General features: G+C 37.8%; 1 protein-coding gene across 1 annotated transcript in view; it reads right to left on the bottom strand.

Moving 5' to 3' along the window:
• Positions 1–4,749: 4,749 nt before the first annotated feature.
• LOC137096016 (C-type lectin domain family 2 member B-like) overlaps positions 4,750–13,130 on the bottom strand; it is a 31,610-nt gene continuing 23,229 nt past the window's right edge. The window contains exons 4-6 of the mRNA XM_067463349.1: positions 9,606–9,796; positions 7,901–8,004; positions 4,750–6,842 (exon numbers count right to left, since the gene is read on the bottom strand). Of these exons, the coding sequence (XP_067319450.1) occupies positions 6,692–6,842; positions 7,901–8,004; positions 9,606–9,796 (446 nt within the window). The 3' untranslated portion in view covers positions 4,750–6,691. The remainder of the gene's footprint in view (positions 6,843–7,900; positions 8,005–9,605; positions 9,797–13,130) is intronic.

Below are 13,130 nucleotides of genomic sequence, written 5' to 3'. Positions count from 1 at the left end.
AGCAAATGGGATTTTGGGCTGCATCCAAATGAGTATAGTGTCTAGATCGAAGACAGCCATGGTGCCTCTCTATTCTGCTTTGGTTAGACCTTACCTGGAATACTGTGTCCAATTCTGGGCATCACAGTTCAAGAGACTGACAAGCTGGAAGGTATCCAGAGGAGGGCAACTGAAATGATCAAATGATTCTGGAGACCATGAATCCCTATGAGGAGCATCTTAAAGAACTAAGTATGTTTAGCTTGTAGAAGAGAAGGTTGAGAGGAGACATGATACCCATGTATAAGTATGTGAAAGGATGTCATAAGGAATAGGGAGCAGGCATGTTTTCTGCTGCCTTTGAAGCTAGGACTCAGAGCAATGGGTTCAAATTACAGGAAAGGAGATTCCACCTGAACATTAGGAAGAACTTCTTGACTGTAAAAAGAGATGTTCAACAGTGGAACTCTATGTCTCTGAGTGTGATAGAAGCTCCTTCATTAGAAACTTTTAAACAGACGCCATATGTCAGAGATACTTTGTGCTTTTCCTGCATGGCAGGGGGTTGGACTAGATGGCCCATGTGGTATCTTTCAATTCTATGATTCTATGAAATAACTAAACCCTTTCCATTCCCCCAATAAGTGAATGCTTGCCTTTTACTGTATATGACGCAAAAAATAAATCTCAAGCACATCCCTTTTCTATCCCACACCCCGCATCATCGAAGAGACTTTAGATATTTGATGTGTGTTTTCTCTCTCCTCTTTGGATTTTTAAAATAGAGATATACAAACTTTGTGTCTTGTTCAAAAAAGGAAGAAATGATAGTGAAACAGATTACATTTTTGTTTAATACAATACTAATTTACTAGCAGATAGATTAAATTTTTAGATTTATCATGTCATAACTAAAATTAGATAAAGGATTTAAAAATAATAATTTGATAAAAAATAATGATGAATTTTTAATGGGGACGAGCTGGACTGAAAAACCATGGGGTAATACTTGAAGAAGATACTATTGGATTTAATATTGATGACAATATTACTCCCCTCTTCGATACATGGAGTTTTTGGTATTTTAGGCAATTCTTGTCATTGCAATTGATATGAAGAAATAGATGTATGAATAATAACTTTGTACACTGACAATTTTCTCTTCTTCCTCTCTTCAACACCCTCCCATTTTGTGACATACTTGATATTTGTAAGGATTTAACTTACTAACAATAACTCCACCTCCCTCCACCTTTTTGTTCATTATTTTAACTTTTTCTTCTCTTTCCTACTTTCTCTTTCCCCTTCTCGTGTTGCAAAAATTAGAAATGCTCAATCAAAAACATTATTTAACAAATCAACCAGTGTTCCTAGTCACTTATATTTTCCCTCTAATCATAATTTGTCAATTTCTGCTAATTCATTTTTTTGCCTTTTTCAAATTGAAATATATTATTGAAGTGTTACATATCCTTCTTTCATATACATAAGAATTTATGTTGTTTCCATATTATCTAGTTCACTGTGTAAAATATATGTAATAGATTACCATTTTAAACATGAAGGGTTCCCAGTCTTTCTTGAATACTGAAGGGTCTTTTATCTGAAACTATGTGGTCAAAATGTTAATTTCTGCTTTTCAGCTACTTTTACTATCCATTCTTACATTTTTGGTGTTCAATGTATTGTCGAAGGCTTTCATGGCCAGAATCACTGGGTTGTTGTAGGTTTTTTCAGGCTTCAAGAAGGGAAAAAAGGACGACCCAAACAACTACTGTCCGGTCAGCCTCACGTCGATACCAGGCAAGATTCTGGAAAAGATTGTTAAGGAAGTGGTCTGCAAATACTTAGAAACAAATGCGGTCATCGCTAATAGTCAACAAGTCATGCCAGACTAATCTGATCTCTTTTTTCGATAGAGTTACAAGCTGGGTAGATGCGGGGAATGCCGTGGATGTAGCGTACCTGGATTTCAGTAAGGCCTTCGACAAGGTCCCCCATGACCTTCTGGCAAGGAAACTAGTCCAATGTGGGCTAGGCAAAACTACGGTGAGGTGGATGTGTAATTGGTTAAATGGACAAACCCAGAGGGTGCTCACTAATGCTTCCTCTTCATCTTGGAAAGAAGTGACGAGCTGAGTGCCGCAGGGTTCCGTCCTGGACCCGGTCCTGTTCAACATCTTTATTAATGACTTAGATGAAGGGTTAGAAGGCAGGATCATCAAGTTTGCAGATGACACCAAATTGGGAGGGATAGCCAATACTCCAGAGGACAGGAGCAGGATTCAAAATGATCTTGACAGATTGGAGAGATGGGCCAAAACTAACAAAATGAAGTTTAACAGTGACAAATGCAAGATACTCCACTTTGGCAGGAAAAATGAAATGCAAAGATACAGAATGGGGGACAATGCCTGGCTTGAGAGCAGTACGTGTGAAAAAGATCTTGGAGTCCTCGTGGACAACAAGTTAAACATGAGCCAACAATGTGATGTGGCGGCAAAAAAAGCCAATGGGATTTTGGCCTGCATTAATAGGAGCATAGTGTCTAGATCTAGGGAAGTAATGCTACCCCTCTATTCTGCTCTGGTTAGACCACACCTGGAATATTGTGTCCAATTCTGGGCACCACAATTCAAGAGAGATATTGACAAGCTGGAATGTGTCCAGAGGAGGGCGACTAAAATGATCAAGGGTCTGGAGAACAAGCCCTATGAGGAGCGGCTTAAGGAGCTGGGCATGTTTAGCCTGAAGAAGAGAAGACTGAGAGGAGACATGATAGCTATGTATAAATATGTGAGAGGAAGCCACAGGGAGGAGGGAGCAAGCTTGTTTTCTGCTTCCTTGGAGACTAGGACGCGGAACAATGGCTTCAAACTACAAGAGAGGAGATTCCATCTGAACATGAGGAAAAACTTCCTGACTGTGAGAGCCGATCAGCAGTGGAACTCTCTGCCCCGAAGTTTGGTGGAGGCTCCTTCTTTGGAAGCTTTTAAACAGGGGCTGGATGGCCATCTGTCAGGGGGTTGGACTGGATGGCCCATGAGGTCTCTTCCAAATCTTTGATTCTATGATTGTATGATCCTTTATTTTATCCATTTTACCAACTATATTTTCAAGAAATACCAATATATTATCGGCAAATAAGCTCACCTTCTGCTTTTCCTTTATTACCACCCCTTCTAAGTTCTTATCTTTCCTAATGGCATTTGCAAACAATTCTATCACCATGGCAAACAAAATTGGTGATAGAGGGCAGCCTTGTCCCCTTGTCACTTTAATTTCTTTTGTCACCCCATCATTTATCATTACTACTGCTGAATTTCTTGAATAGTATTGTTGTAATAATCCTTGTATTCTACTTCCCATTCCAAATTTGTTCATAAAACTGTTCTACAAATTTTCAGTTTTTCTCAGTTGCAGAAACGAAATGTGCCATTTCTTAATAAATTTAACATGCTGAATTCAAATATAATAATTAAATGTGTTAATTGGCTCTGGTTTTTATGCAAAAGCTATTTCAATTTTCTCCACAATAGGTAATTCGTTAATATTATGATAATGCGCCTAACATTACTGCATGTATATAAACTGTGAATATTTACTAATTTTTAGTCAAATTATCTTGCTAATAGTTTATACATGAGAAATATTTATTTAATTAGTCTATTGTTTATGTTTGTGCAGCAAGAAACTATATTAGTAGGCCTAATGCAGTTGAAAAATCTGAAAGTTTAAATGTCGCTTCAATCGTGACTTTAGTTTATATCCTGTTTACTTCTCTTGACTTTTCTTTTGTATTCAAGGAAAGGATTGTCTGTTACAATGCTCCAGCAGTAGTCTGACAGCATTGACAGCATTGACGGCATTGACGGAGACCATTTGCCTTGATATCATTTTTCTATAGTGGCAACTTGTTGATGGAAACGCTCACCATGCTCGTCACTCACTGCCCCACAATTTGATGGAAAGAAATCCAGATGCGAGTCAAGGAAATGAATTTTTAATGACATGTAGGCTCCAAGACGATGGTAGGCTTGGAGTAGTTCTTCAACCACTTCCTTGTAGTTTGATGATTTGTTGTTTCCAAGAAACTTTGATGTTACTGACATGAATGATATCCACGCAGCCTTTTCTTTTCCTTTCAATAGAGATAGAAACTCATTGTCGCCCATAAGTTGACGGATCTGTGGGCCAACAAAAATTCCTTCATTTATTTTTGCAGCACTAATTGATGGAAATTTACCTTTCTGCATCATCAAACTTTCTAGAATATTCTAGAATCTTCCATAGTGTAAGTCGCAACATGCATTTTTTCAACCATACGTGTTCACGTGATTGCTTATATCACAAAAACTAGAGCCAATATACATCTTTAAATGTCATTTTCATTTTCAGCACCCCAAAATCATAAAAGAACAGCTATTTTCAGGCCCGAAACTTTTTCTCCGTTGAACAGTGTAATCTCCCTTATTGTCCTCCATTTCACACAATCAAAAGCTTTAAATATATCTAATGATAGTATCCCTACTTTTATCTTTCTCTCTTCCTTTTTATATTTTATTAATTTTATATAGATTACAACGAGTGAGACAACGAATAAAGTATAGGAAAGTGAGGAAATAAAGAAAAAAGAGAAAAAAGAAGAAACAAAAAAGTATACGAAAATCCCAAATAATCCCTAAAAAAAATTCTACAAAAATACACGAAAAACACAAAAAAAGAAAAACAAAAAAAATGACTTCCATTCCATCTTCTTGGATCATATCTTCTTATTATTCAAAAATATAAAATAAGTACAAAAACAAATTGTCTCTCTTGTTTCTTATTTTCCCAAATTGTCCAGATATTCATGGAGATTATCCCAATTCGTTCTTCTTAGTATCACACCTGTATTTTTCTTCAACAAAAAAGTCAATTCATCCATGTCCTTTATTTCTCTGATTTTTTCCACCCATTCCTGTACGGGTGGTAATGAGTCTTTCTTCCATTCTCTAGCAAAAACAATTCTAGCGGCAGTCATCATATATGTAAAAAGTTTATCCTCTTGTTCCATCAGTTGTAGATCTAAATCTGTAAAACCTAACAAATAATACTCCGGTTTTCTTATGAATGTTCTTTTTAAAATCTTTTGTGTCTCTTCATGAATTACCCTCCAAAACTTTACTGCTTCTTTGCAATTCCACCACATATGGTAGAAGGAGCCAACCTGTTCCAGGCATTTCCAACACTTATCAGAAACTGTTTTATACATTTTAGCCAATTGTTTTGGTGCGGTATACCATCTGTGGAACATTTTTATCCAATTTTCTTTTAAATCCATTGTGTATGTATATTTTAATTTTTTGTTCCACATCTGTTCCCACTCCCTCATTTGAATTGGTCTTCTTAAATTTTGAGCCCACTTTATCATACAGTTTTTAACCTGTTCTTTTTCAGTCAGCCAGGTAAGTAATATGTTGTAAATATTCGATATTACTTTCTTTTCTAATTTTAAAAATGTATCCCATGCTGTTTCCTCCCAAGAGAAGCCAATTTTTTATCTTGATTGTAATATTCTTTCTCTCTTGAACCACACAAATTTTATTTAATACTCTTCCTATCAGATTTGACATTTGTCTTCCTTTTACAAACCCACATTTTTAATAGACTTGTATGTGCATTTATTCATTCTACTGGCTATTATAGCAGATAAAATCTTTGCATCCTGATTAACTAATGATATGGGCCTATATGACCCTGGGTCTATTAAATCTTTATCAGGTTTTGGTTTTAATATAATTAATGACTTCCTCCATGGTTCTGGCATCTTCTCTCCTTTCATTATTCCATTATACAGTTCTAATAGTTTTGGAATCAATACTTCTCTAAACCTTTTATAATATTCTGTTCCCAGACCCTCCAGACCTGGAGCTTTCCCAGCTTTTAAATTCTTAACAACTTCCTCTATTTTCATCTTCTTAATAGGTTGTTCCAATAGTTCTTTGTCTTTTTCCTCTAACCTACTCTCCCAATTTTCCTCCAAATATATCCTAATTGCTTCTATTTAGCTAGCTTTTGTCTGGTATAGTTCATTGAAAAACTCTTCTAAGACCTTCAATTTTTCTTTCATAGATTTACATCTTTTACCAGTTTTATCTTTTATCATACTTATTATACATTCCATTTTCTTTTTTGTGTGGATTGGGCTAACATCTTTTAATTCCTATCACTAAATTAAAAAATTTCCCTCCTTAAGTATATTAAATTTTCTTGTACTTCATCTATTTCCATTTTATCCAGTTCCATTCATCCATAACCCTGCTCATACCATGTCGAAAATCCCAGAGCCACAATAATAATAATAATAATAATAATAATAATAATAATAATTTATTTGTACCCCGCTACCATCTCCCCAAGGGACTCGGTGCGGCTTACATGAAGCCAAGCCCAAACACAACAATACAAGCAATAATCACAACAGTACAAGCAATTAAAATAAAACATAGACGCTAACATATAACACTATCAATAAGACAACATACAATTAAAACTGTGGGAAGGCCAAATGTAAAAATTAAAATTGGAAATAGTGCTGAGGCATGGACGAAAAGGTGATAGTGGCATTTGTGGAAGACATACGAGCAGATCTAAAAATATAAAGTGCTTTGGAGGGACAAAGTGCTATGGGATCATTATTTCCCAGCTTTTAAGGCACACTGTTTGATTTTCAAAGCATTTGTGTTGGGAAATCTTCCAAGCTTTTCCAGGTTGAGTGAGCAGTCTTGCTGCATATCCAATTTCGTTGTGTGTTGCACCATGTTGAACTGGCCTTTTCATCATTCAAGTAGGCACAAAACCCATTGGCTCTAATTTCAAACCTGCAATGAGAAGACAGAGGTTGCATTCTTATGTTATGACCTACCAGTGGTCTCCTTATTTACATAGTGTCAGAGAGAGAGAAATACTCAGTTAATTCTATAACTTATAATAGGGGCAAATGGGCACACAAGATCTGTCTTCTTTTTAAAAAATGTAATGCTGCACTTTATCCACTAATTTTATTTATTTCCGTAGTTTTTTGTCCCGGTATCTTGCAGCTCTTCATAATGCAGTTATAGCACAGTGGGATTCCACTTTAATCTCAATGGCAACTTGCCATGGAATCCTGAAATCAGCCACTTAGGGAGAGGTACTTAGCCAGAGAACAAAAATGGCTCACCAAGATACAAACTCTGCAACTCCACAGAATTAATCCACTGTAGAGTGTAGTGCTATAATTCGGTGATGTGAAAGTGTCCCTAGGAGGCTTCTGACACATGGTCTAGAGCAGGGGTCCTCAAACTTTTTAAACAGAGGGCCAGGTCACAGTCCCTCAAACTGTTGGAGGGCCGAATTATAATTTGAAAAAAACATGAATGAATTCCTATGCACACTGCACATATCTTATGTGTAGTACAAAAAAACACTTAAAAACAATACAATAATTAAAATAAAAAACAATTTAAACAAATTTAAACTTATTAGTATTTCAATGGGAAGTGTGGACCTGCTTTTGGCTGATGAGATAGGATTGTTGTTGTTGTTGTTGTGTGCTTTCAAGTCGTTTCAGACTTAGGTTGGCCCTGAGTGAGGGCTGGGTAAATGACCTTGGAGGGCCGTATCCAATCCCCGGGCCTTAGTTTGAGGACCCTTGGTCTAGAATTAGATTGTCGTGTCAGTTTCTTTATCTACTGGGTAGATAAAGAACCGGGTTCAGAATGCTCTTTGATTGTAGGTGAACTATAAATCTCAGCAACTACAATTCCCAACTGCCAAGCTGTATTTTATAATTACATAATTTAACTCTCATGCTTTGCAGTTGTGTGGTTTTATAGCATGTTGGTTGTTGTTTGACTTTCAACTGCTGCCTCCATTTTTGTAATTTGGAAAACCTTACCAGCCATTGAAGACAGATCCATTTGCCCATTCCCAGGGCTGCCCTTCCTTTCTCTTCAAGCCAATCCAATAATCTGTTGCTTTCTTATGTTGCATTATGAAATTCTGTAATGGAAAAAAAAGTGTCTCACAGTACTAAACAATATAGATTCCAGAATTTATGAGAAATTAATATAAATCTATTTTACTAAGGGGAGTGTGCACCAAGAAACATATAGCATGCTCCCAGCCCCCACCATTATGTTGTATTTCGCCAAATAGAGTTTTCTCATGCTTAGCTTGGAAATTTCTTAAGTAAATTTTAGAATAGTCTGCTGTGAATGTACAAATGGCAGAAATTATAGCTGCTAAGTTACAAATTAGGAGGGGTTGATAAAATACACTCTTGTTAAGGGTGCCATATTGATTATTGGAGGGGGCTTGTCTATTTTTAATGATTGTCCAGAAAACATAATTACAGCTGAATTTGCTTCTCACTCAAGCAGGCAACAAGCAACTGAAAGTTCATTGTCTATGCATCCATGAAATGTACAGGAGTCTTCTCCATCTTTCATTCCAGCCAGGTCAGTAGCAGGATTTTGATTCGGGGAGTGGGGGGTGGGGGTGTGTGTGCTAAGTTTGATTCGGGGGGGAGGAGTTTGATTCGGGGGGGGGGGGCTGAGGATCTACCCTAGCAACCCTTTTGTATTGTTACCCCAATACCCCCATGCATATGGGATATATTGAGCATGGTGATCAGATCATGATATGAATAAACATAAGTTTAAATAATGTACCAGTAAGGCCTTCTCACGGACCACCCTAAGAATTTTGGGGAGGCTGAAGCCCTCAACCCCCCCCCCCCCCCCCCCCGGCTACATGCCTGATTCCAGCAGATCTAAATCCAGGCCACCACATCAAAGGAGCAAGGAAAAGAATATTCAAAAGTCTTCAGCAAATTCTGCCAAACTTAATTTTTAATGGCTGAGAAACTCTAATGAGAAGAATCCTGGATTAAACAGAATCTTCACAGTTTGGGATGTATTCAGCAAAAAATTAATGCATTGTTGCATTACACAGAAAAGAAGCATTTATTAAGGAGAAAATATTTTTTCTATGAAGCAATATTAATCTATGTGCAGAAAAGGCTATTTCCCGAGCAGAAAATGCTTTCATGAGTGGGAAGTTATTCCATGCAAAATAAACATGTGTTTTATTCTATTTGCATCAACTAAAAGGTTTTCTATGCAGGAAACAGTTTCCCATGTGTAAAAATTAATACTTCAGCATAGAAATATTGTTTTCTGTGTAGAAAAGGCTGTTTTCTGTGCAAAATAACCACATGAATTTTACCCAGGAAGTTCCAAATCACAAATAGGCAGGATATCTCAAATCACAAATTCTTACAGTGGGGAAAAATTGCTAAAATTCCTCATTGCTTCTCTTCTTTCATGAAGAAACATAATGAATAATTACATCCCTCATGCTGTTTTTCACATTTGCCAAAATTCCTTCTCATACACAAACATGAAAGGTATAAGAGCCCTCTCTAGTTTTCACTCTGGCCACCCTAGCTATCTCCATCATGTAACAAGCCTCTAGCATGGTCAGGGGTTCAGTGTTGTATAGTTTCATTTTGCTGCACCCAGGCACCACTTGTATTTGGTAGATCCTAATGATTACTCAGAGTATGAAACCCTACTACACAGTTTGAACATTTTTCACACCATTTCCTTTTGACTGTCAATTGCAACCAGGGAAGCAGTAGATGCAGAGCAATTGGTCTGACTGGAGCTCCAGGTCCCTTCAGATTCAGAAAAGTAGTAGCATTTGCCTTCATAACCAACCCACTCTGCAGGACAAGAGAGGACTGTTGTTGCTGGGCATAAGTCACATGGTGATCTGGTCAGCATCACACCTAAAACAAAGTCAGTAACATGAATTTAGTTCAGAGGTAGGAATGTCAAGCCCATAGTAGTTCCCCATTTGGCTGATAAACCATACTACGTCTTACTTTTTCTAATAAGAGTGCGAAAAGCGGTTGCATGGAAGTAAGCTCTGCTTTGCAGGCTGGAGAACTTGTAAGAACTTCTGCTGAATCCATCTAGTTTGCTTTGATCCTATCCTGTTCCTTTTGTATTTGCCTTCTACTCCCCAGCTGTGAGGAAAACAAGCACTATTCAAACCCTTGTCTGCCTGAAAATACTAATTCAAAATAATTTGTTACTATTCTTATTGGGACTTTTAAAGTAGATTTAAGGACCTCACCACATGAAAGAAGGGAAAAGCGAAGGGAACTATCTTCTTTTGTTCCCTACCGTCAGGTCCCATGCCTTTCCGTGTTCAGGGATGGCAACCACCCTGCATCCTTTTAATAATTCTTACTGGCTTCTTCATGGCTTCTCTCATTGAGAATTGGGTAGCACTCAACTCCTGATGGTGCAGTCTTTCTTTTGTTTGTTTATCTGTGCCACTGCAACGGAGGCATTGGCTTTGCATCATGTGATGACCTCTGTGGGACTCCACAGAGAAATGGAGAGAAATGGAGAGAAGACTACATCTAATGAGATCCTTACATTAGTGGGAAATCCTCCACCTTGTGCGATTGTGGAGCAGAACAAACAACTCAGCATCTGTATGCTTGCCCACAATGCCCTGCCTCATGAACAAATAATTGTTTAAAGCTACAGACAGTACAGTCACTGTTGCCCATTTTTGGTCTAAAATTATTTAGCTGCTTATGCTCCCTTTCTTTTGTTAGTTTTATACTTATTTATTTATGCAATCCTTTTGACACAAAATAAATAAATAAATTAGTGGTAAATAGAACTGCTTAGAGGGAATGCTGTGATATACAAATCTCTACTGTGCAATGGCAGCCAGTGAAGAGACTGAGGCCCCATTGCCCCATTGAACAAACAAGCATCCATGTGCATTGTGGCAACATCAATGTGTATCAAGACACTAGAGATGAAATACATCTTGTTTGGTCTTTGGTGTCAGAACAATAGGAACTGCCCAATCAGCATGAAAAGTGTCCTATAGTACCCCAGTGAATATCAGGAAACTCTTGTCAGTGCCTGAATGTGCACCTTTGCAATTCATTAACACAGATTCATTGGATTTCTGAAATGTAGGTATGGATTCATAAAGTTACAAAGACTGTGGTGTAGATTGGCAGTCTAATTGGCATCCCAATCCCTCCTTTGGATGTTTTCTACACAGTTGAGTTCAAAGACTGGAAGTCAGGCTATCAGGAGTGAAATTGTTTTGGGGGCAGGAATGTGATAAAAAGAATGATTACAAACAAGGGTGAAATGGCACACCTAGCTTGTCTGGCAATGCCATCTTTTACCTCTGACTCTGTACTACTTCACCAAATACATTACCAACATAATGTCTCATTCCTACAAACACCCCCTCCCCACCCCCATACCACCCCTAAGTGCTCCTTGTCAGTAAAGATCTTGTAGATCAGTGGTTCCCAACCTTTGGGCCTCCAGGTGTCAGAGTGATGCCCCTAGGTCATGCACAGAGTACCTGAGGTTTCCAGATCAATCATCACACTGGAGACTTAAGTTTCAAAAAACAACAAACTTTACTGGAAGCATCTATATACAAGTGGCTACATCTTGAAGACTGAAAAATTGTAACTGACAAGTACAGGACTAAACACACACAGACAAAAAAAGCATCTGCCCTCTGCCTCATCTTTTCCTCTGGCCAGTTAACTCCCTTTTCTTCTCAGGGCTGTTATCTCAGTTTCAAGGACTACAATTCTAGCACACAGCTGAATCAACCATTAAATCCATCTTGAAATACATATGAATACACATCATTAACACATTGAAAAACATATATAAAACAATTACAATTATCCTGACAATCCCCCTCTTTTTTCAATGTGGTTCAATGACACTAACACATACATGTGATCTGCATAATTGTAACAAATCTTTCAAGAAATAAATGAACCCAAATTTAGTTAACCTCTCAACTATCAACATAGTATACTTTGACATTCCGCCACTTTGTTGGTAAGGCCCTGCAACACTTATGTGCCCTATTTGAAAAAGTCTCTCAGCTCTAATCTTGGATTTCTTGTAAAACTTAATAGGTTCACATTTTACCTCGTTACAGATCGCACAACTTAAATCAAAATAACATTTTTCAACATCATGGACACAGATTCAGAGTTTTCTTTAAGACTTCCATGTCAGCATGTCCCATTACTCTATGAAGCAAATGTATGCATCTATCATGCTGAATTTCATTTTTAACACACAATATTTGCACATTCTCATTGCTCTCTGTCTGGTTCAGTCTTTCAAACATTAAGTACATTTTATTCTTCTTTACTCCTTTTCCAACCAAAATTCCTTGCCTGTCATAAATATAACAGTAAATTCCCTTGAACTTTACATAATAATTATAATCAGTCAAAGTTGCTACGCTCAGCAGGTTTGTTTTCATTTCTGGCACATACAAAACTTTCTCCCAACATGCATTAATACAAGGGATAAAACGTGCCAAATTTTTCAAATATCTGATAAGAACCATCCGCCATAGTTACCATGTTGCCCTGGGTGTATTGAACGTTGGTCATGTTATTCGGACTATTGGTTATATGATGTGTAGCCCCCGAGTCCAAAATCCATCTGTCTCTTTTGATGTCATCCAGCTCCCCTGCAGCTGCAACCATTATTCTTGCTTCTTCTGCACGACTTGGGTCATTTCTTCCATAATAGCCCCCTCTGCTTCTATAGCTTCTCTTGACTCTGGCTCCACGAACATGGCCCCCTCTAGACTGATGTCTTCTCTCCACACAGGAATTTATCTTTCTGCCACTGCTTCTCTGCTCATCTTCACAATAACTTTTCTTGGCTCCATATCTCCCATGGGCCATTCCTCTGAGTTGAAACTTTCTCTCTTCACAATCTCTTTTAAAATGTCCCTGTCTGTTGCAAAAATAACACCAACGAAAATCTGCATACCTCACAGATGATTCACTGTATACTCCATCATTCCATCTGTCATCCTCAAAGGCCGGTTGGAACTTTGAAGCCATGTCTCAGCACAGATTTCTTGTAGACCCTCGGAACCGAGTTTCGCCCAGCTGAATGATTATACACGAACTAAAACAGCTTCTGGCAGTCTACCTTCTGGCAATTAATGGCTTGACAAGTTCTGGCATCAATCACCCACTTTACAACTCCTTAATGGGTCTCAGCACGCCCCGCTTAACATCTTTC

The sequence above is a fragment of the Anolis sagrei genome, chromosome 2 (genome assembly GCF_037176765.1).
Source record: "Anolis sagrei isolate rAnoSag1 chromosome 2, rAnoSag1.mat, whole genome shotgun sequence".
Lineage (NCBI taxonomy): Eukaryota > Metazoa > Chordata > Lepidosauria > Squamata > Dactyloidae > Anolis > Anolis sagrei.
This window is presented reverse-complemented; position numbering and strand designations above follow the sequence as displayed.